The 23,124-nt window shown below is 36.4% G+C and overlaps 1 protein-coding gene across 1 annotated transcript in view; it reads right to left on the reverse strand.

The window, feature by feature from the left end:
• Positions 1-14,015, reverse strand: part of SAMSN1 (SAM domain, SH3 domain and nuclear localization signals 1) — a 107,464-nt gene extending 93,449 nt beyond the window's left edge. Inside the window, 2 exon segments of the mRNA XM_023589994.2 lie at positions 6,410-6,489; positions 13,984-14,015. Of these exon segments, the coding sequence (XP_023445762.2) occupies positions 6,410-6,489; positions 13,984-14,005 (102 nt within the window). The 5' untranslated portion in view covers positions 14,006-14,015.
• Positions 14,016-23,124: the final 9,109 nt, after the last annotated feature.

The following is a 23,124-nucleotide window of genomic DNA, read 5'->3' on the forward strand; positions in this document are numbered from 1 at the left end:
AGAATTAATTTATGTAAATGAGATATATATATTGAAGAAATAATTCCAGTTGGTGGAAGAATTGCTATGCTGATGTTAGGTATTCATATACAGTTATAAAGAAAAAATACATCAGTTTTTTTGTCAGTGACAGAAATTGTTGAAATTAAACGGGCTGGACCAACACTTAAAATAGTGTTTAGAACAATGTATTTTTGAAAAGTAAGTGAAATAAGTGATTGAAAGAATTAATTAATGAAATAAAATATATTCTCCTAGAAAACTTGTTATATATTTATTTATTTTTTGTCTTTAGTGAGGGAAAAATCTGTGGGAGATGCAAAAAGGAATGAGACCATTTGTCTGTCCTCATGATGCTCATCTCTTAACACTAGGGAAATTATGATCTGCTCTGAACCTGTCCCTTTCCGTAAACACTGAGTTCCTCGAGGTTCCAGAGATGTATTGTACATCTCAATATCTGATCTTTAGTATGCTTAATAAATACAAATTGAACTGAACATTTAGGCAAACATACACCTGGAGGGAAAGGTCAATGTGTATGAGATGTGCAAATAATGCTCTGGTTATTTATGGGAGAGAAAGATTGAATCAATGGTGGTGGAGAAGGTAGGGCTCCTTGCACTTGGGTAGAGGATTAGCAGGCATTTGAACAGCTAAGCAGTGTAAGTAATTCAGTGTGTCTAACAAAGCACTTGATGGAAGAGTTTTACCCCTCTACATAAACACAAATCACCCACTCAAGTCCTACTACTGGCTTCCAGCTCTTCTCCTTGCTTTCAAGCAGAGTTTGGAATACATAATTCTGGTCTTGGAATAATGTGGGTTACAGTAAGGAAAGGGACTCCATGGAAGCCACGCAGGTTCTACTTCTCTTTGCTTAAAAAAACTGCAACTTCATGGCTATCTCTCCACACTTCTGCGTGTGAAGCCAAGACTGCTCTTTGCTCAGTGACCCATAGTTTGGGGTCAGTTTTTTAATGTGCAGACACTGCCAAGCCAGCTGGAAACTGCTGGGATTACACAAGTTATAGATGCAAATTGGGGTTGTTTTGGGGTCAGGAAAGCCTGCAAGAAGCACATCTTTCTTACTTCCTGTGTAATATCCCCTGTTCTGAAATTTTGAAGTTTCCAGAACAGTTCACAAGAACATTTCTCTTTCTGTATACGCTTTCTAGCTGACAAACAAAAGGACAATAAGAAATTTAAATTAAATTGAATTGAACTGAATAAGGAAATATAAATTGTTATTAAGCACCTATTAGATTCCTAACAATTCTAGGAATTGTGGGTACAGGGAATTGTATGAGAAAAAATCAACCTCAGAATTTAGGAGCTACATTAAAATACAAAGGAAATGCTAAAGAAATGTGATTAAAAACCTGGTTTAACAGAACCAGGCACAGCCTGGAGATTGGTGATTGGCCTTGCTGCTTGCCTCCATACTGTGCCTGGTTCAATTAAACCAAGTTGACTTCAGAGCACTTCCCCAGTTCATCTGGTGTCCTAACTTCAGCTAAGCTCACCAAAAATCATTCCCACTTTGGCTCAATCTACACATACACCTTTCCCAATAATAGCATGTAGCAATAGATGCAGTTATATGTGTGTGAGCTGTCAATAATCAATATTTTTTTTGTTACTAATCCAATTTTCATCATAAGGACTAAATATAAAACTCAAGATGATGATGAAATGGCATGAAAACTGAAGGAGGCTAGTGCAGGTTATACAATTAGAGGTGAGTCTAGATATCATTCGACTCTGTGGCCATGGCTTGGTCAGACTGCTGAGATAGAGCAATTAGAGTTCAGCATTAGTGAAAATTACTGTTTTAAAGATGAGATGGCTCAGTTAGGAATGCATCTTGGAGGAACAGAAAACCCAATGATAGCAGCTTCAACAAGATTGTGTTTATTTTTTTACAGATAATAAGAAGTCCTGACATAGACCAATACTGGTGCAGCTGTTCAAGGATGTCATTAATGAATCAGGTTCTATGCAAATCTCTGACCCACCAGGCATTATGTTGCTGCTTTAGGCAGGAAGAAGGGCAAAGGTAAAGCTTTTTTCTCATGAGGCTTTGCCTTTCTTTTTCAAGAAAGGACATCTGCTCTGTGAACAACTAGGTGCAGCTCATTGGCCAGAACTGGTTCACATGGCCACCTTCAACTAAAGGAGAGGTTGAGAACTCAAATAATTAACCTTGCAGTCCTCATAGTAGAGGTCAAGGGAAAAGAAATTAGTTGAGTGGGTGGTAAGTGCTCTAATCCTCAGTACTTAAATATCTGCCACATAAGGGATCCTCAGGATTTTGGGAGATATATGTATGTTTACATATAAAATAATTAATTCACTCAGCAACACTTTTTCTCCTAAAGGAACTCAGGGAGAAAATGTTTTGGTGCAGTACTGGGTGGGGGGTGCTTGACAGTGCTTAATATCACCAGCATTGAAAGTAATAAATGTTATCCCTCTTTGCTATCATGAATATGAATGACGCTCTGAAGGCTGAATGCAACCTAAGAATTTACGTGAGAAATGAGGCATGAAACATTTTTGAAAATATATTAGCCCAAAGTCTGTATTACTGCATATTTTATACCCTTTTCAATATGCTACAAAAGGTTTGAGCCATCAACTGAGTACTGCCAGGGAAGAACAAACAAGAACAATGATACGAAAATAAATGCTGGGAGTCAAGTTTCCACAAGATATCCTTTGTGGTCGGTATAAAGATCTGCAGTACAAAACTGCTTTGCTTCAAACTCTCCCCATCAGCACTGCTCCTGCAGGACTAGTTCTCCAGCAAGTTTGCCCCAGGCCAGGTGGTCAGAAAAATGCATGAGGCTAAATCAGCATTGGAGAGAGCAGACCATGAACCTCACCTCCTGCCCCCGTACTTGGTTCCTGTATCTTCTGCCATACCTGACACCTTCCATCTTGTTTTGAAAATATGATGGAAACAAGTGTACTTGAATATTTGCCTAGGAATTCAATTAATGTTTAAGCATTTCTTCTGAATATTTTTGGTGTCCACGATGAATTTTGTAGATGTGATCAGATAATTACAACTACTAAGAAGTTTTACATCCTATAAACTTCATCTCATGTTAATAACATTTTGTAAAACGGCCAATTATATGAAGACGTTCATCCAGGTAAGCTATTATTCATTATTTAGTCCTTTATGCCTTTACATAGTTTACAGGAGTTCTACAATGAATGTTTATCATTCTCATAATAAGGAGAAAAAACTCAGTTTCACTTTTTCTAGGAGGCTGTTGTCTTCCAAGACCAGACCTGAGCAAAGACTGAACTTGGAAAGAGAAAAATGCATGAGGCATCATGTCTGTGGACAAGGGCCCATGAATTATCCCCATTCCAGAGCCACTTGGTTCATGTACTGCACACCTCCTGGAAACCCACAGTCTTGGTTTCTCAGCTACTAAAGCAAATATCGTAAGAGGTCAGCTTAAACTATGAGAATTTATTGGCTCACAGTTTTGAGGCTAGAAGAAGTCCAAAATTAATGTGTCGGCAAGGAGATGCTTTCTCTCTGCAGACAATGGTATTTTAGGCTGGCTGCTGGTGATCCTTGGGTCCTTGGTTTTTCTGTCACATGGCAAACAATGCACATAGCTACGCCTTCTCTTTTTTCTTTGAGTTCCAGCTTCCACCCATGGCTTTCTCTTCATAAATTCTACAGTATTCATTTGGGTCACAAACTTAACTAAAAATAGTATCTTCAAAAGCTCTAATTTACAATAAATTTATAACCACAGGAATAGATTAAGATGACGTACAAAATTCAACCTACCACACCCACATAAAATACTGATTCCTAGGCCATAGACATGACAATTTAGTTGGCCAGGGGTTTGGTTCAGAATTTTGCATTTTAACAACCACCCAGAATGATGTGATACAGAAGGACCCTAGGCCGTGCCTGGAGAAAACAGTGTTCTGGCTAGTCATTTTCTCACTGGTGGGAGGCCAATGCCCATGCTAAGGTCTGTTCCTGTGCCCATCGACAGGCCAGTACCTCTCTCTACACAGAGTTGCTGCTTCATCTGAGAATGGTCTCTTCTTTCCATCTTTCAAGGGGAAAAATGCTTCAACTTTTCCACAGTCACAAGGAGTTAATAATTAATATTTTGCATGACACGTCTTAATCCAAAGTATTTTGCAACACAGATAAATTTTTTTTAATTAATGAAGTTAAATTAAAAATTTACTATGAATAAGGGAACTGTTAAAAATGAAGAGAACCTGTTCCTACTCCCAAATGAATATCTGGATTAGACAGCTCCTGTTTTACAGTTACTAGCTGTGAACTCCTTCAACTAAACTTTAGTGTTAGACTATATGCCACAATTGAGAAATGGTGTCCATTTTAGGAGTATCATTTCTTGGCCGATTCAAACCTCCAGAAGGATTGGTGTTAGGGTGAAGGTTTATCTTTAATTCTTTTCTTCTAAGAACTTTCTACATCATTTTCTTCTTTCTAACAGATGGTTCTATTTTTCTACTAAAACCCAAAAGATTCCTTTTGGCAAAAAGCATCTCTGGGGATCTCTTACTGTAAAGCATCCATTATTTTTCCCTGGCTGTCAGACAATGTTTCACTTAGATATTATATCTGAGGCTTCATCTGAATTGAGGAGAATGATACTGCATATTTTAGAGATAATCTGCCAGCTGTGTTTGTGAAAGTGTCACTAAGCCTTTGCAAAGAGTAAGGGGAGAAGGAGACGGAGGGATAAAATGGGGAGAAAAGAGGACAGGCTGTGGCAGGGACAACAAGAACTGAATTTTTTAAAGCATCTCCTGAATGCCAGCCATGAAGCAAAGTGCTTTAATGAAGTATCTTACTTAATTTTCATGATACCCCTGAGATGCAGGCTCTTTAGAGTCCTATTTAACAGATCATGAAAACTGAGGCAGTGAGAGATTAAGTGATTTGCCCAGAGTTGCATAGCTACTATATTAGCTTCCCAGGGCTCCCATATAATTGCTATAAACTGGATGACTTAAAACAACATTTTTTTTCTCTTACAGTTTTGAGTGCTTGAAGTCTGAAATCAAGGCATTGACAGGGTCATGCTCTCTCTGAAGTTTTAAGGAGAGGATCCTCTCTTGCCTCTTCCTAGCTTCTAGTGGTTGCCAGCAATTCTAGGTGTCCTTGGTTTATAACAGCATCATTCCCATCTCCGCCTTCATCCTCACATGACCCTCTTCCCTGTGGATATCTGTGTCTTCACATAGTCTTTTCATAAGGACACTGGTCATTGGATTTAGGACTCAAGCTAATCCACCATGATCATTTTTAATTTGATTACATCTGCAAAGATACTATTTCCAAATAGGTCACATGCTGAGGTTCTGGGTGAACATGAATTTGGGTGGGGTAGAGGGGCTCTATTCAACTCAATACAGTTACTAAGGGCCAAACCAAGTCTCATGCCTGGGCTTGCAGCTGTGCACTGGGGTAAATCCACTGGGATAGTGATGGTGGGTCAATGGGTAGCCCTGTGCAGTAAGCTCAGAGCATACTTCCATCATTCTGGCAACATCAGAACAGCCTGAAGAAACTGGTTGATCAAAAGTTATGGTCTTCTGCTTAATTCATTGGAGAGCCTAGGACAGCCTCAGAGATCAGGCTAGATTTAGGAATGCAAGCTTGTTTTCCCCATCAAATCAGACCCCAACAATTCATATGCTATATGCCCTCCGCCTATTGATTATTCTACCGTGCTGAGGATGGCCAGTTGGAAACTTTCTAACAAGGCTTTCAGAATGATTTTTCTGCCAGAAAAATAGCAAAAGTCAGGACCAAGCCTGAGTTGGCCCTATTGGCTTGTTCAAACGTTCTCATTCCAGAGTGAATACTAAGTATTTGGCTATTAATTAAAGCTGTGTTATTATTATTGGGGAGGCCCAAAGTTCAGCTATTCTTAATTGCTTGAACTTCTGGCCAAATTAATGCAATTTTTGAAGAAGTATGCGAGGAATCACAGTATATTTTTATATCAAATGTGAAAACATGAGACATGTGTCCCACGCTGAAGGTTGGCAGATAGTTTTAGCACTTAGCATAGGTCTTGTGAGATAAAATCTCAGTATATTAATTTAACGGGCCTAGAGTTACTCATCAAAAGGCTGTAATGCATCATGTTTTGCATAATTAAAATGGTTTATTAACTCAAGTCATCATTTGCTTTTTTCATTTATATTCTAATTCACAGGGACATAATAAGCCTATCGATTACAAAAGAACTTACAATAACTAAATGCAAAATAGCAACAAGGTTGTCTAGGTACTGTACATTACATCTATCATATTACAAAGCTCGATAACAGGATGATTGTCAGAAAATACCATAAAGCTTTTGTTTATTCACATTACCTGATAGGAAATCTCTTGTAGCCCTTCTCCTTGAAGTGTACATATGTTATTACTAAAAAGAAAACCATCTTCATTTGGATCTATGAAAAGAGATAAATTTTACATACAGATTATCAGAAATAATGGGGTTTAGGAAGTCTGGGTGCAATTTAATACTCATTAATATTTTTCTTTAGTTAGGCTGTTATTATATGGTTAGATTATTAATATTTCTTCTCTCAAACATGTACTACTTTAATAAGAAACAGATTCAAAGTAAAGTAGAAATTTAACAAAATAAAAAGCAGGAATACCACTAAATAGCTGTGAACCTGAATAAGCCAAGGATGCTCTCTAGGATTCAGTTTCCCTCTTGAAAATTAAAGGATAATTAACTAACTAGTAAAACCACAAATAATTCCAAAATGCTATGATTCCATGCATTAGTTACCTCACCTGTTTCTGTTTAACTATGATTTTCACCACTGACATTTTGAGCTTCATTAGCTAAGGTCTTCTCAACATGAATTCTTTATGTCGAAATTGTTCTATGCATGCTTTAGGAAAAGATTTGGGACCTGGCATCCATTTGCTTGCAGCTAAATGAAACCTTTCCAAAAGGTAGTACTTCTTTTTCAGCTCCAGCAAATTGTGACTCCATTTCTTTAAATCTGCAGTATTCAGTCTGTTACAGGACCTATATTCATGGGTCATTTAACCCAGGACCCTTATTTTACAGACGAGGATGCTGAAATCCACAGAAATCATTTGCTTCCCACTCTTCCTCATCCTCATGTTCTGTGAGGGAAGGAGGAAGGGAAGGCAAGGTCTACCCTCCAGGCATAGTGAAAAATAGGTGCAGAGTTTTCTCCAAATCCCCATTCTGGCTATGTTTAAAAGCTAAATTAAATCCACAGGTCAGTCTCTGAGTTATTTACATTAGTAACTTAATACTTAAAATTGGAGTAACCATTTTACAGGATACTGGAATATACCTAAAATTTAAAATTAGCTGGTTTTGTGATCTGGCTCTTTGAAGCAAGTTCTTCCATCACAGGGTCAGAATGCTACAGGGCTATTTTTTTTGCAGCCTGATTGTTAAATTTCTGTATTTAGAAAAAAATTCCTTTCCTCCCTTTCATTTTCATTTCTATCTTTTCCCTTTTCTGATCCTTTTAATATGGATTTCAGAGGGCTCCTTCTGTAGGCATTCTTCTACAGGAAAATAACAGGAAAGTGGTTTACTGAATCCTGATATCTGGAATCAGGAGAGGAAATAAGACTTTAGTATGTACTTTAAACATTTGCATAACAGGCAAGGCAGTAAAATGAGTGAATCAGACAAGTGCTATGGGAAGAGGTCATTATGACCCAGAGTAATTGTGCAAAAGGCAAGGCCCAAATGGAAGCTTGAGGAATGGAGATGGTTTGCAAAAATAGAAAAAAAGATAAAAGTGTAAAAATAGCAGCAATTCTGGGAACACAATGGTGCATGTTTGACCAAGGGAAAAGTCTCCAAGGGAGACTGAGATTGGTTAGACCAGAGGACAATTGTGGATAGAGAGTAGGAGGAGGTAGGGTAGTATGAGTGCGTTAGGATGATTGTTAATTGGCCTTGACTGTCAGAAGAATTTGGAAATTATCCACTAGATCAAGGTTTCAAATATAAATATCTGCAGTGTTCAAACAAATAACTTAAAGGGAGTGAATTTGATAAGAGAGAAAATGGAAGGTGTGTGGTGATTTGGAAAGCTTATACCCCAACAATCATTGTTTTCAGCTCCTTTCAGCTAAAGCCAACTGAGATTTGCAGTCCGATCTTTTTTTTAGTTGTTTTTTTGCCAGCTTTCCTCATATTTTCTAGAGATAATTAATCTTTGGATTTTAATGTAAAATTTCCTGATTTTTAAACCACCAAATGACCCAAAACAAGCTTTTACTAAGACCAAAATCCACTATACAACTACCAGTTGGTGACACCTATTATAAAAAATGAGGACCTATGAGTGTTTTGACACAAAAGAAGGAGCACTGGAAATATGACATTTTATGAAGAATTACCATTTGTTTTGTGATCTCCCTAATATATATCTGTGTATTTTTGATCTACCAAATATTACCTTACAAAGAGTAATATCCAAGTTACAAAGAGATGTAAAGACAGAAGCAATTTGGTTCTAAGTGGCAACAAAATCAGTTGTTGGGTTAAATAATGCACAGGTTATATTTTCCAAAGATGGTGACAATAATATCTCCCATCCACATGTTGTTGTGCAATGTGGTCTTCCTACACCCTGTCAAGAGTTGATGGCTCATTTCTCTTCCTGTTGAATCTGGACTGACATTAGTGGCTCACTTGTCTAAACAGAATGCAGTGGGAGGGATGCTTGTGCCCTCCAAGGCCAGATCAAGAGAAGCTTTGCAGTTTTTTTCTGATCTTTTGGGGTGCTCACTCTCTAGACACTCCCTCATATGACATGTGGCATACTCTCTCCTATTTCCTTTTGAAACCTAGCACTCAGGCTGGGAGAAGCTTAAGTCATGTGAAGAGGCCATGTAGAGGTTCTCCAGTTAACAGTCCCAGCTGAGTCCAGCCTTCAAGTTATCCAAGTCCGGATGCCAGTCATGTTAGTGAAGAAGCCTTGGGATGTTCCATCCTCCAGACTTAAGTTGTCCCAATCATTCGAGTCCTACCAGATAAAGCCTCTGATTTTATTGTGCAGCAGTGCCTTGACCAAATTCATGACCTGCAACATCTTTGATTCTAATAAAACGGTTGTTGTTTTATGTTACAGCGTCGTGTTGGGAGCAATAGATAACCAGTATATGTATGATCTATATCAGCAGGTCACAAACATCAGTGTACTTAAGAAGCCACCTAATAACACCTTAAGCCCTCAGATCTAATCACCTCTCAAATACATATGCAAGGAGGAAAATGGATTGAGGTGATAAAACTATCCAATCTTAATCAGCTTCTAGGTTATTGTAATTGAGACGCTTTATGACCAAACCAGTTTTCACAAACACGCAACCATAAAACCAAATTGATTCCCCTAAAGAACTCTGCTATTGGGACATAACTTTTAAATTAAATGTGTTTTCCCTGAAAATTAAACAGAATGGCAAACGTGCTTTTGAGTTTAAATATTTGCCACCTTGAAAATGAGGGTCTCAAGCCAATAAAGAAAAATAATTAATAAGATCTTGACAAACTAAACCCAAAGATCCATAAGCATACTATGAAGTAGCGGGCCAAAAGGAGAGAAATTAGGTTCCAAACCAACGGCAATTCAAATGTTAGACCAAAGGCCCTACGAGCAACTCTTCTCTCCCTTTGGGTTTCTCTTTTGCTAAAGATTCTCACTAAAACCATATGCAAAGAGGACTTATTTTAATAATTTTGCAGCAGTGTAAGTGAAGTTTATACTCTTTTCACTACTAATCATGATCTTAATCAGGCTCCTTCCATCACTACTGTTAGTCAATTTTTTGGTGTACATATTTTCTTTTTTGAAAAAGTCTAAAACAACCACACTGAAAGCGTTTCTAAATCCTCAAATATGTTTTTATCAAGCCACCAGCCACTTCATCATATTTTAAATTTTGCTTTGTTTTTCTTCTTTGTACTTTCTGGTTTAAAATACAGAAGCCCTTTTTTGAACCTATGTTTACTTAAATAATAAATAACGTGGTCTTGGATGATCTGTACTTCACAGATTTTGTTTCCTCTTCTTAGAATTTTTTTCATAAAACTAAAGCCTAAACAATTTAAAAATGCTTAAATTGATTTTGTTTAACTAGAATGAATATTATGAATATTCTGCCTGTTAATAATGCTGAAAATCTAACAGCACAAATTCATTGCCCTTGATACCTAAGCTATACCAATTTTTTAGTTGTAAAATCATGAATACTCAATTTGTCCTACATTTATTTTACAGATGTAATCTTTCGTTAACACCACAGATGTAGATTTAGATAAAAATCTTGGTGGAAGGAAATGGACTACATAAACTGAAAGTGTACTTCTAGAAAACAACTTATTCTGATAAATTTTATCTTCACTCATATAGTGTAGCCATGTTTTTGAGCTACGTGAATAGCTTTAGAATGAAAACACGAGACACAGATCTTTGGTTAAATACAGGCTGTGAAAGTTTCTTTCATAAAGATACTAAAACTCTTTAGAGCTTTAATACTATTATTATAATATGTATCACGCACAACAACCATTTTGAAGTTGAAATGGAAGGAAATGGCTTGCTTTGGGTTTTTTTGTTTTGTTTTGTTTTTTTGGCATCTGTAACAGAATTAGTGTCATGCCTACCTCTTTATTTTCCTCTTTGTTTTCTGTTTTATTGAGGCTGTCTTTATAATTTCATCATTAGTGCCCAATAAAGTCATGGGCTATAGATTATAGCAATGATGTACCCTCTGATCTTCATTTCATCAAACTCACACAGACCTGACTCAACCACGGTATACCTCTCCTTAGCAATTATGCAATTAACAGCTAAAAAGTGGCATTTAAAATGAGAAAGAAATATTAGGGGTTGATATGTAGGGCGCTAATTGCTTAGAAATACTCTGAGCCTTCCAAATGAAGCTGCTACACCCATAAAATCCAAGTCCACAACTTGTGGCCCTCCCTCGCCCACTTAATTTCTCCCTTCAGTTCACAATGGCACCGGCAACCTTGGTCTCAGACCATCAACTCTTCTTAGTGCAGCATTAATCCTTAGGAAATGTCCTGTGACTCAACTGCTACTGCTGACATGTGTGCTGGACTTCTTTAGATACATTCACTCACATACACACAAGCATACACACGCACAGAACACACACCTAAGTCTGAGATCCTTGGCTATTTTGCCAGTATAGTGGTAACAGAATCACTTGTCTATTACTCCTAAATTTAAAAACAAAAAGAAAAACCCCACACTCTCTCACCAAAAGGCAGTTTTAGGAAACAGAATATTTGAAGACAAATTATGGTAAAATTTATAATTTAAAAAATGATCAGTAATAGTAACACCTTTTTTTATAACACAGATCACTCACTATACAATCATCTAAAAGATAATACATGCCTATTAGATGGATAGATGAATATATGAATCAATGGATAGATAGACAAAACAGACAGATGGATAAATATTTCACTGACTTAGGGTAAGAATGATATAGCAGCTATCAATGAGGTGAAGACAGATTCAGAACAAAACATATTATTAAAACATTACCCTTGTAGTAATTGAAAGAAAATATTTCAAATAATCCCACACTGAGTTAGCTATTCATTTATTTATGACAAATGAAATGTAATATATTTAAAATTCAATTGAGGGAAGCGGACTTGGCCCAATGGATAGGGTGTCCACCTACCACATGGGAGGTCCGCAGTTCAAACCCCAGGCCTCCTTGACCCATGTGCAGCTGGCCCATGCACAGCGTTGATGCGCACAAGGAGTGCCCTGCCACGCAGGAGTGTCCCCCGCATAGGGGAGCCCCACGTGCAAAGAGTGCACCCCATAAGGAGATCCACCCAGTGCGAAAGAAAGTGCAACCTGCCCAGGAATGGTGCCTCACACACGGAGAGCTGACACAACAAGATGATGCAACAAAATGAAACACAGATTCCTGGTGCCTCTGATAAGGATAGAAGCAGTCACAGAAGGACACAGTGAATGGACACAGAGGGCAGACAACTGGGGTGGGGAAGAGAGGGCTAGGATGCGGAAAGAAATAAATAAAAAATCTTTAAAAATAAACTAAAATTCAATTGAACTCAATCTTCAAAACATTACACAATCTTGATTAAAAGCTGAATTATTTCAAACACAAATATTATTTTCACAATTTGTAAATATAAGATCTCTGTGGCAAAATCTGAACAAAATGTATAATCAAAACTTTTAAATTCCTAACTATAAAATACATTATAATATCATTTGTCCCAAGACACTAAAAATATTTTTTAAATATCAGAAACTGAAATTATCAATAATTAATGTTGTTAGATTAGTTCCTTTTCTAATAACATCAAAGGGGAAATCCCACACAAATGAACTTTTCATTCTGTTGTTAATTTTTGTGAACTCTTCAGACTCTATTTTATTCATTACCTCCCCAAAGTTAAGTAATTTAAATTATCAGATCATTTATTAGTAATAAATTCTTCTATACCTGATTGCTAATTTTTTCTTCTTGGGAATTTTAAATTTATAAAATCACAGAGTTTTGAATTTATAATATAGGTTATTTTTCTTAAACTTTTTAAGAACACCCAAAAACAATTGTTACTATATTGATGTTATGTCCACAGTGATTTTTATGGGCCAATTTTAATTTTTAAAATTTTTTGGACATTCAAGACCTTTCCAATATTATTTGCAACTCGTTCTTTGACTTTTTCAATAGGCAATCTAATTAGATTCAGTTTTCTGTATGTGCATGTATAAATGATAATTTTATGTTTTGTCTTTCCTATTTAAGTAGACCACAAGACCTCGCTTCTTTTAATTGTGAAAGATGAAAATTTTTCTTATCTGCCCTTTAAATTACTTTGGGAAAATGCAAAGTCAGCTGAACTAAATTTAGCAATTACTTTTTAGCTGACAGGGCCTTTGGATGTAAGAATCGTTCTCAGGCTTGCTGACTTCCTGCCAGATTGTGTCACTCAGTTTTTCCTTTAAAGCAAAGGGCTGGTTGTCAGAATTCACAGTAACATCTGTCCTGCAAGTGTAATAAATCAGAAATCAAAACAAGTTCAGCACACTGGTGTAACTTGGAAAGTGATATTTTAAGCATATCTGTGGCCCATTCTGGGGCGTTCTAGTCCCCCATAGGCATCAGGTGTCCTGTGGGCTGCCCATTTATTTCCAAGAGCTACGGAAGCACCTAAAGGCCTATGGTAGAATGTTGCTACTAAGCTATCTCTTGATAGCTTGTGATAGCACCACTCCTTGGAATATTTTTCTTGAACTAATAACTATTTATTTTTTATGCATAAGTTTAAATATCCCACTCTCCACATACCCATCATTTTTAACGAAATGGTTAAGCACATAGAGGGAACACTGAACCGTGAAGGTTTCAGGTTAAGGTAAGATCTTTGAGTGGATGGACCATGCTCTCCTAACACCTCAACTTGTTGTAAGGAACTGAACTGCATTACACTGAAGAACTGGAATCCCTTCTAATCTACTTTCTAACTGCTAGCCAGTCTATATGTTGTGTCATAACACTGAGGAGGCAAATTTTAAATTATCAACAAAAACAGCATGGAGACAAACTTAAAATGTGTTGTTTTAAAAATCACTTCTGATCTCATGTTTTAACTTAGAGAAGACAGCTTCTTATCATGAACTATGAAAATGTTTTAAAAGTTAGGAAGGAAATATCTAGAATCTTATATGCATAAACTGAGTAGTCTACTATAAGAATAGATCTAGATAAAAAATAAAGTTAGACTGGAAACCACATATCTCTTTAAAAATAATCATTTGTTTCTTTATGAGAGTAGCAGAAGAAAAGGAACCTTTAAGGAAATAGAATACATCATTTGCACAAAAAATCTTATGGTCACTAACCGAATGCTTTATTTTCAGACATGGATCTTTGGATTGACCTGGAAGAATAAAAGAAACAGATATTTAAGTCTTAATTTAATAAATAATATTTTCATGAAACATAAATGAGATCATGTAAATGTGTGTGCCATGCCTTTGAGAGTGGAAATTAATTCTACCTCTAGCTAAGGGCAACATATTAAGGTCTACATATGGTCTTCAATTTTTCTGATCTTAGGTGGCAAAGTATGGTTAATACAAGTATCATCTTGGTCTGGAAATGTCTGTGCAACATAAACTAAAATTTGTAAAAGCTGCACAGAAAGAAAGAATGGACAATTCCAGCATGCGTGTATATTAGGTAAACAAACAGTTAATGAGGAAAAGTGTTTTATCAAAGAATTCTGGTTAATAAATACAAAAAGAATGATACAAACAATATAATTATGGTACAATTCTAATAAAGCAATAGTTCTGGATTCAATAATCATCATTTGCTGCTAACACCTTCAATTGAAAACCTGATGGGGAAATTTGTGCTGCATGAATCAGACTGACATCACCTGAACCCAGTGATAAATATTGGTATTATGAAAATAAAGATGACCAGATACGGGCTTCCCAAGTAATGCAACAGGAAGTACACATTCACTGATGAACTAGATTTTTAAAAAATATCAAACCTGAATCTTACCCATTTGTACATCTAATTAAATGTAAAGGAAACATATTTTTTACATGTTTTAACATGTTTTTTAAAATGCTACAAAGATGCAATCAGCCAAATTCAAAACTATCAAAATCCTACAGGAAAACAAGGCAGTTTTATTAACAAATAAATGGAAAGAGGCACATATAAATTGAGAGACATATGAACCAAATGCATTGTGCAACCTTGTTTGGATCCTGATTCAAACAAACTAACTGAAAAAGCACTTGATAATATTAGAGAAATTTGAATATTGAATTTTTAGTAGTATGATACTTTTATTATTTTATTCAAGTGCAGTAGTGGTTTAGTGGCTGTGTTTCCTTAAAAGAGTCCTTACGTTTTAAAGATGCATAGTGAAAAAATAAAGTTATGTCTGGAATCTATTTAGAAAAGTAAGCTCAGTGGTGAGTAGCATGGAAAGAGATGAAATAAGATTGATTTTAGGCTGTACTTGTTCAAGCTTAGCAATGTATGCTCATTATTATCTCTTCCTTTGCATATGATTGAAAAATTCTATCATAAAATATGAAAAGTGGCAATAACCTGACTCTATCATGTCAATCAATGTACGTGTGTGAACACAAACATATACCATACAGATATCAATTGTTATGGCTTGAGTATTTTCTATTCTTGATATTCTTGGTAGTCTGTAAATTAAATCCAAATTCACCCTTTTTTTCCCACAAAGGGTTGTAAGTAAAACTATGCATGTATAAGGTTTCTTTCTCAGTTAAACATTTTTATTTTTGTTTTTGCTGTTACATTTTTTCATGTTAAATGCTTAGGACAGCTCTTGGTATATAGCAAGTGTTCAGAAAAGCCATTTGTAGTATTATAAAGCCAGGTAAGTGCTTAACAACATAAGACAGTATTCTCTTCAGGGAAGTGGTAGACAGAAAACTTGAGAAAATCAAAGGAGGTGTGTATCTTGTTTTAACTGGTTGGAATCTGAAGGGCGCATTAAACAATTTGGTTTGTATTTGTAAAAGCATAATTTAGTCAGCAGCAGATATTGTCCCTTTCATTCATCCTCCTTCTGCCCCTCCATGTTTTGGTATCCTATAGTATGTAAAAGCAACAGTCATAAACTGGCATCTGGAATTTCTTCTTAGTATTTGATCTGAAAGCAGTTCTTTACCTGTGGGTAGAATAAATATAAACATAGGTGGGACAATTTCTACAACTGTGAAGGGCCCTGCCAAACTCCTTCTTTACTCCAGCTTGTGCTGTTTAAGTAAACAGTGGTTAAGATGCAACTACTCCTTCCTCTCACATACCCTGAACTGGTAATCACCTAATTACTTACTTACTATGGATGAATTTCATCCCTCAACTGGGAGCAAGTTTTGAACAGAAAGGACAGGGAAGAATAGGAAAGCAGAGAGTTCGTGGGATTTAAAAAAATAATTAATAAAAAATAAAATAAAATATCAGCAGTTGTTGAGGAAGAGGACACCCAAGGAGAACTTCACATAATTTATAATTTGGTTTCAGACCAATCTGGGGTGTATCATCAGCCCCTGACCCGGAAGTTTCACCATAAACCTACTGCCCCTGTTTATTTCCTGCCTATTCGTTAAAATTCCAGTACCTTACGCAACATGTGTGTGTCACGTCCGCGGGCAGCTCCACTGCTGAACGTAAAGCCTAGCTTGACCTAAATAACCCAAACCTCTTTGCAAACGCATTTTTATTTGGATTAGAAGAACTTTTCAGAAAATTACTAGGTCAATGATAGATACACGCTTTCAAATAGATTCCTACTTTAATCTGAACCTAGTTTAAACATGTTTCTTCATCTGAAAATTAAATTTTCACATCACTGTCTACAGGAATATCACAACGTAGGGTTCTTCTGCATCAGCACAAATAGATGGCAATGAAGTTATACCTAGATTTGCACTTGACTGTTAAAAAAAGACACACTAGAAGGAAAATCACTAAAATATTCACATTTGACATTATAGAACTAAGAAGACAGAAATTTTACAAAATAAACATCACTTACCTTCATTTTTTTTTGCTTTTGTATTCTAAAAATTAGAAAATTGCTATAAAACATAACAAGATAAAATAAAAATTATCTCAAGAGATCAGAAAGAGAATTTTGGTACAGCTCATCTTCCAGTTTAGTTCAAGTGTAGTATGTTTTGCCTTTATCCTGATGAAAAGACTTTCGTGTTTTTCCCCTTGTATTTTAGTAGCATATTAGCATTTAGTAGCATATTAGATTCTTGGTTCAAATATTAATCTTTTCTCCTTTTGTCTTTGTAATTATGAGAAAAGTAGGAAGTTTTCTTGTTCTAAGCTCTTGCTAGATGATAAAATAGGTCTTTCAAATAAAAATAAACAATTATCTCTTCAACATCTCAACTTTTCATCCCTTATCAACCCACGGAGACCAAGAGGGGTGATACATTTCAAAGTATGTTGATTATATTGTACAGTGTCTTCCTTTGAGAAAGATGTAAAGTAACCTATTACAATACTCTGAGAGTGTTGAAATATACCTGTGATTTTTCTGACCTTTTTCTTCAGAGCAACTAAATGTTGTGTGAAATCCCTTACAGTTTGGGGGGAAGAATAGGTACCACACCTTTCACCCTCCTTGAAAGAACCTTAACGGTCCCAAGGCATGTTTAAGTTTAAGAGCCCTTCAGATCCTTTCTCTATCAGCCCTCCAATCCTTCATTCTAAAAACATTTACTGAACATCCACTACATTATAGGCAAAAGAGTATGTTCTAGAGATATTTTATTATTTGTTTGGTGTCATAGGAATTTACACAGTATAGAAAACTGGGACTGATATCCCACATAGGACAAAACCCAGAATTGCAGAGACTGAGAAGAGTGGTGACTAAAATCAAGAAAAGGGAAGTGGGTTCTATTATTCAAATGGCTAATAGTATAAGACTGAGCATAGCAAAATCTAGGATAACCTTTCCCCTACATGGTGCTGGAAGGGACCACTTGTCTAAATCTATGTGTATCAAGATTTAACTCTCAAAGAACAATTTGAATTTCCTATTTTCCATGTTGTTGAGCAGAGCACCATTTAAAACCCCATATACAGATACAAACAGTGCCAAAACTTGAGGAATAAGTTTTGCCAAATTTGAAATGTCCCTAGAGCTCCCAGAAAAAGATACATAATAGAAGAGTGATAGGTATGGAGATAAAGATGTGGGAGTCTTCTTCACTGAGTCAAGATTGTGGAAAAGAAATCAACCTGATGACCCTAACATGCAGAAATATGAACGAATGTTCTCTGAGGTGAATTGGATATCAACAGGCCTTGAGGATGTTATGGTCAGATTGACCACTCCTTCAATTCCTTATATTGTGTCATCATGTGTCCTAAAATTAACCAGTCTCTATCCATGGTCTTTCTGGAATTTTTAATTCCGGAAATAGATATTGGATTGTGTTTATAAACTAGTCTGCTCGTCTGGGCATATTAGATTGTATTAAATTCAGAGGTTTCACTTTTACTTGATTAAATTATGATGAGGGCATTGATTGGGCTATATCAGTAGGATGTTGACAAAGAAAATGACATGACAGAGGAGAGGGTGAAGTTTTTGATGCTGGAGCCCCAGAAGTCAACACAAAGGAGAAGAACACAGAGAAGCAGATACATGATCAAAGAGGGAAGGCTCCATTAGACATGGCACAGGCCCAGAAAGAGAGATGAACCATTCACCTGCTAGTTTACAGCTGGCCTTTTGGAGACAACAGAGCAGCTGAGTCCAAGAGAAATGAGCCCCGGGAGAGAGACAAGATTTATCCTGGCCTACAGCTGATACTGGAAGAAGCTAGAACCATGGAGACTTAAAAGAAGAAAGAGGCTGAACACTTGGAGACATTGCCCACCATCTTGCTCCAACACATGGTCAATAACTTTGGGGGAGAAAGTAGATCTTATGATACCTTGAGTTGGACTCTTTAGGGCCTGTGACTGTAAGCTTCTACCCCAAATAAATATCCTTTATAAAACCTAACAGATTTCTGGTACTTTACATCAGCACCCTTTTGGCAAACTAATAGAGTCTTTTTTATGAAATTTTTAAAACTTGGTCCAGAAGATAATTGTGTCCCTTTCATCACAATCAGCAGCCATATACATTCAACCAGCTTTGTGAGGGTCATCAAGAAAGAGGATAGCCATCCATCTTTGTAGCAATATCTCCCTATTACATATATTTTTATCTAAGCTAAGAATGATCAAGCTCCATGTTCATGTAATCTCTGCAGTCTGGGTCAAATATGTCTCAATAATCAGGATGCATTATCTTGGGTCTTATTAATTTGTTGTATAGGTTTAAATAAATCTCTTTGAATCATGAATCTTGCACTTTTCAAAATAGGCTTATCTTTTGTGAGTATAGCAAGAAAGGTTGTCTAGTCTAGAATTAGCCAGTAAAAATGTGGATCTGTAATCAGAAAGATGTGAAACATTAGATACTTTTTTGTATTTTAACCATTTAAACCACAGTACTATTGGATAAACTTTATATCAGTTTTTCATTGTTTTTGCTATCAAAGAGTTTAATTCCAGATGATTCCCAAAGCCTGTGTGCAACTGAGCCCAGATTGTTTGAATTTGGGAAGGAAGTGCATTACTCAAGTAAGGTCTCTCCCCCTGGGTGAAGGCTTTGGTAAGTTAGTACTTACAGTCCTGTGCTTGACCCTCAAAAACCTGGTTAAATGCATGTAGCTAATGACTGTAGTGAATGGGATATAATTAGCTTCTGGGCTAAGGTTTGGAGACAACTGGACCAAGACTGAAAAATTTCATAAAAAGACCATGGATAAATATTGGTTATCTTTAGGAAACAAATTGTTACAATATCCACTTTGTTCCATTTTCCTAGAATTGGGGTCATACAATTTTTTGCATGTAATGAATTAGCTTATGTTTGGGGATATTTTGTTAAGGGTTTCATTGTATTGAGTACTTTGAACAAGATTTGGAGATAAAACTTCTCTTAATTCCTATTAAGACCAAAGGGTTAATGTAATTCTCCATCGGCAGCCTGCTTCCTACAAGAGGGTAAGAAGAGCTGAGTACATTAAATGCAAGACTAAGTGTGATTATTTGAAAGAAAAGGAACACTTAAACAGGGCAATATCTACTAGAATAATATCCTGTTCTCTGGTGTAGCCTAGTTGTAGAGTACTAGATGAAATTAACTGGTTAAGCAATTTTTAGTACTGTTTGTACGAGACTCAAAGCAGCTGTGGAAATATAACCTGCTTTCAATTCTGACTTCTGCTTACATAAGCAGACTGTCACTTAAGTTAGGAGTTCAGACCCTGAGTTCTTTATCCCTAGAGGGGCAAGTCAAAGAAAGACTATAAGCAGCTTTATTTTTAGAACTACAGCTGTGTGTGTATTATGCTCTGAACTACAAAAGGAATATACCATTATGAAGTCAATGAAATAATTCTGTCTAGTCCATTAATTTGACACTTGCCGTAAGTACCTGGCAAAACTTGTGCCTGTTAGCCTTCATTTCATTATCCCCTAGATCAAGAACTAATCATTGGTCTTACCTTTAATTACTAGGGAGTTTGTGGCTTAATTTAATTTTAACCCTGGACATTGTTAGAAAAATAAAAACTTAAATGTAGGCAAATAATTATGAATGAGTCAGTAGAAGTCAAGGAATATGCTCAGTCTGTAATATTTTTTTAATGATTGAGGGTAGGCTCCAGGGGCAAAGAGCTTCTACATAATTGTGAAAAAAAAGCAAACCCAAAAAAAAAAAAAAAAAAAAAAAAAACCCACACAGGAAAGAAGAGAAGATATCACATAAGAGAATAGAGTAATTTTAGATACCAAATGCCACATTTCTATTCACATGTAATGAATAGTTATAGTTAACTGCCCTTTGGGGTTGAGTTTAATGTGTACCTGTTTCTTGCATTATTGGTTTTGAAATCTTACTTTCAAATCACAAAGTCAAAAGGAAAAATGAAGTGAACATGCCAGGAGTTGTTGTTATCTAGCTAATGGAGACATGAAAGGTGTTCTGCACCAGAGAATATTGATTGGCAGTAATTAATGGTGTAAATACCAGTGTGAATTCTTTAAGACTGTAGATCTGATCTGATCTGAACTTTAATTTGCAAATGAATAAACTGAAGATCCCAACGTAAATTGACTTAAGGTCATGCATTTGGTGCTTCACTTTGATGAAATGCTATGTGCTTTCTAAATTCTAATATATTCCTTTGAAATTGTACAATTCATTCATTCAGACACAGCTCATTCAATAAACATTAATTGAGCACTTAATATGCACTGAACACTGAGATGCAAAGAAGAGTTAGAAATTGTCCTCTCTCATGTATATATCATCAATGACTGATAGCCAGCTTGTTAGATTTCCTGACAGTCTTAAATTTTGAAGACTAAATGAGCTAAATTCTATAAAATCTTTACATAGTATCTAACCCATTGAAGAGACTTTATGGATGTTTTATCTCATTAGAAAAATTATTCATTAATAGCTATGTACAGTTCTGATATTGAGATAAGTTTTAATCATAAATAGAAAACACACATATATGTGTATACATATGTATGACATCCCATTAAGTCAAGTTAATTTAGTTTCTATTCTGTTCAATTCATTCTCTTGCAAGAATGAAGGGTATTCACTTGAGGACTGAATAATTTTACTAATATTTAAATATAGCAATTCCAAGAATACCACAGGCCAAACTGAATTCGTGTTTCTGGACATTTTTTAGCTTTCTATGCTTCAATAAAATTCCCACAGATGTTTGAAAGAATAATGCATTTCACAGAAATTCCTTTTAATTTAAAATAATCTCATAGACATCTGGTAAAGATTATTGCAATGCTTCAAAACTAATTAAGCAGACAAATTTTGCAGTGGATCTAAAGCCATTAAGGAGGTGAAAAAATATATATCTGATGGTCAGCTCTGTACTCAAAACAGAGAGGTTTGTGTCACTGGACAACAAACTTTCTCACAGAAACCTAACACTTGTAAGGAGCCCTGCTTCCCAGGTGCTCTTCCACCTTGACTCTTCACCTGATTGCAAATGTGTGGGAAAAAAAACCCACGAAGGAGAAGCCTCCCAAGTAATGAAACAGATCATACAAAAGAGGGGAACATCAGTAGATCTATTTAGTCTGAGCCCAGTTGATTAAAGAATATTGCTAACAGTGACAAGACTTTAAGTCTTATCCCTTTTCCAATTTCTTGGTTTTACACATTTACAGAGTAATAATGGAGAAACATTTGTATAGTAGCAAGCACAGTTCTAAATGCTTTACATGTAATAACTTATTTAATCCTCCCAACAACCCAGAATGGTAGCATGATTAGAATTATTCTCAATTTACAGATGAATAAACCCAGGCCCAGGAAGGTGAAGGTAGTTGCTCAAGGGCACACGAATAGTAGATGGTAATTTACTGGTGTCTTAACTACACAACATTGCTTTTTTTTTCTTTTTCTCTATTTTTTATTTATTGTCTTTTATAAAAAAGATAAATAGATCACACAAAATGTTACATTAAAAAACAGGAGGTTTCCACATCCCCCACCTCCTCCCCCCCCCAATCAGCATCCCCTTTCATCAGTAAGGCACATTCATTGCATTTGGTGAATACACCCTGGAGCACTGCCACACTGCAGGAAGCATAGTTTACATTGCAGTTCACACTCTCCCCCAGTCCATCCAGTTGGTTATGGCAGGATATACATGTCCTGCATCGGTCCCTGCAGTATCATTCAAGACAACTCCAAGTCCCCAAAATACCCCATATCACACCTTTTCCTCCCTTTCCCTGCCCTCTGCAACTCCCGTGGTCACCATCTCCACATCAATGATACAATTACTTCCATTGCTAGAGTCACAACAGTTCTATAGTCGAACCAGCAAGTCCACTCCAATCCATATTATATTCCTCCATCCTGTGGACCTTGGGATGGTGATATCCACTCCACCTCTAAATCAGGAGGGAGCTTAGATCCCACATGGCTGATGGATGTTATTAACCTTCTTGTAGTTGTAGGCAGTCTTGGTTCCCTGGTATGTTGGCTGACCATTCTCACCTCCCCGTCAGCTGACCTGGCTAAGTCCAACAAACTGGAGAGTAGGTTTTGCAACTCTGCTGAGGCTCAGAGCCCAGTTGGCACATGGACAGTCCAGAGAGTCTAGTCTCCTGAGCATACACTAACCCCAGCACCAACCACAGGTTCAGTAAAATTGACAGAAGAGGCATGTGTAGAAAGGTCACATCTCAGTCCAACTCCATGACATTCAGGAGCACAAATTCCAAAGTAGGGCCCACTGGCAAGGCACTGGACTCCAGAGTCATCTGTCATGACTGTAGAACCTGTGTGTCTCTGAAGCCCTCAGGAGCACCAGTACCTGGGGTTGTATCTGCTTTGGCTGTCTTTG

This window comes from Dasypus novemcinctus, chromosome 4, assembly GCF_030445035.2.
Source record: "Dasypus novemcinctus isolate mDasNov1 chromosome 4, mDasNov1.1.hap2, whole genome shotgun sequence".
Taxonomy (NCBI): domain Eukaryota; kingdom Metazoa; phylum Chordata; class Mammalia; order Cingulata; family Dasypodidae; genus Dasypus; species Dasypus novemcinctus.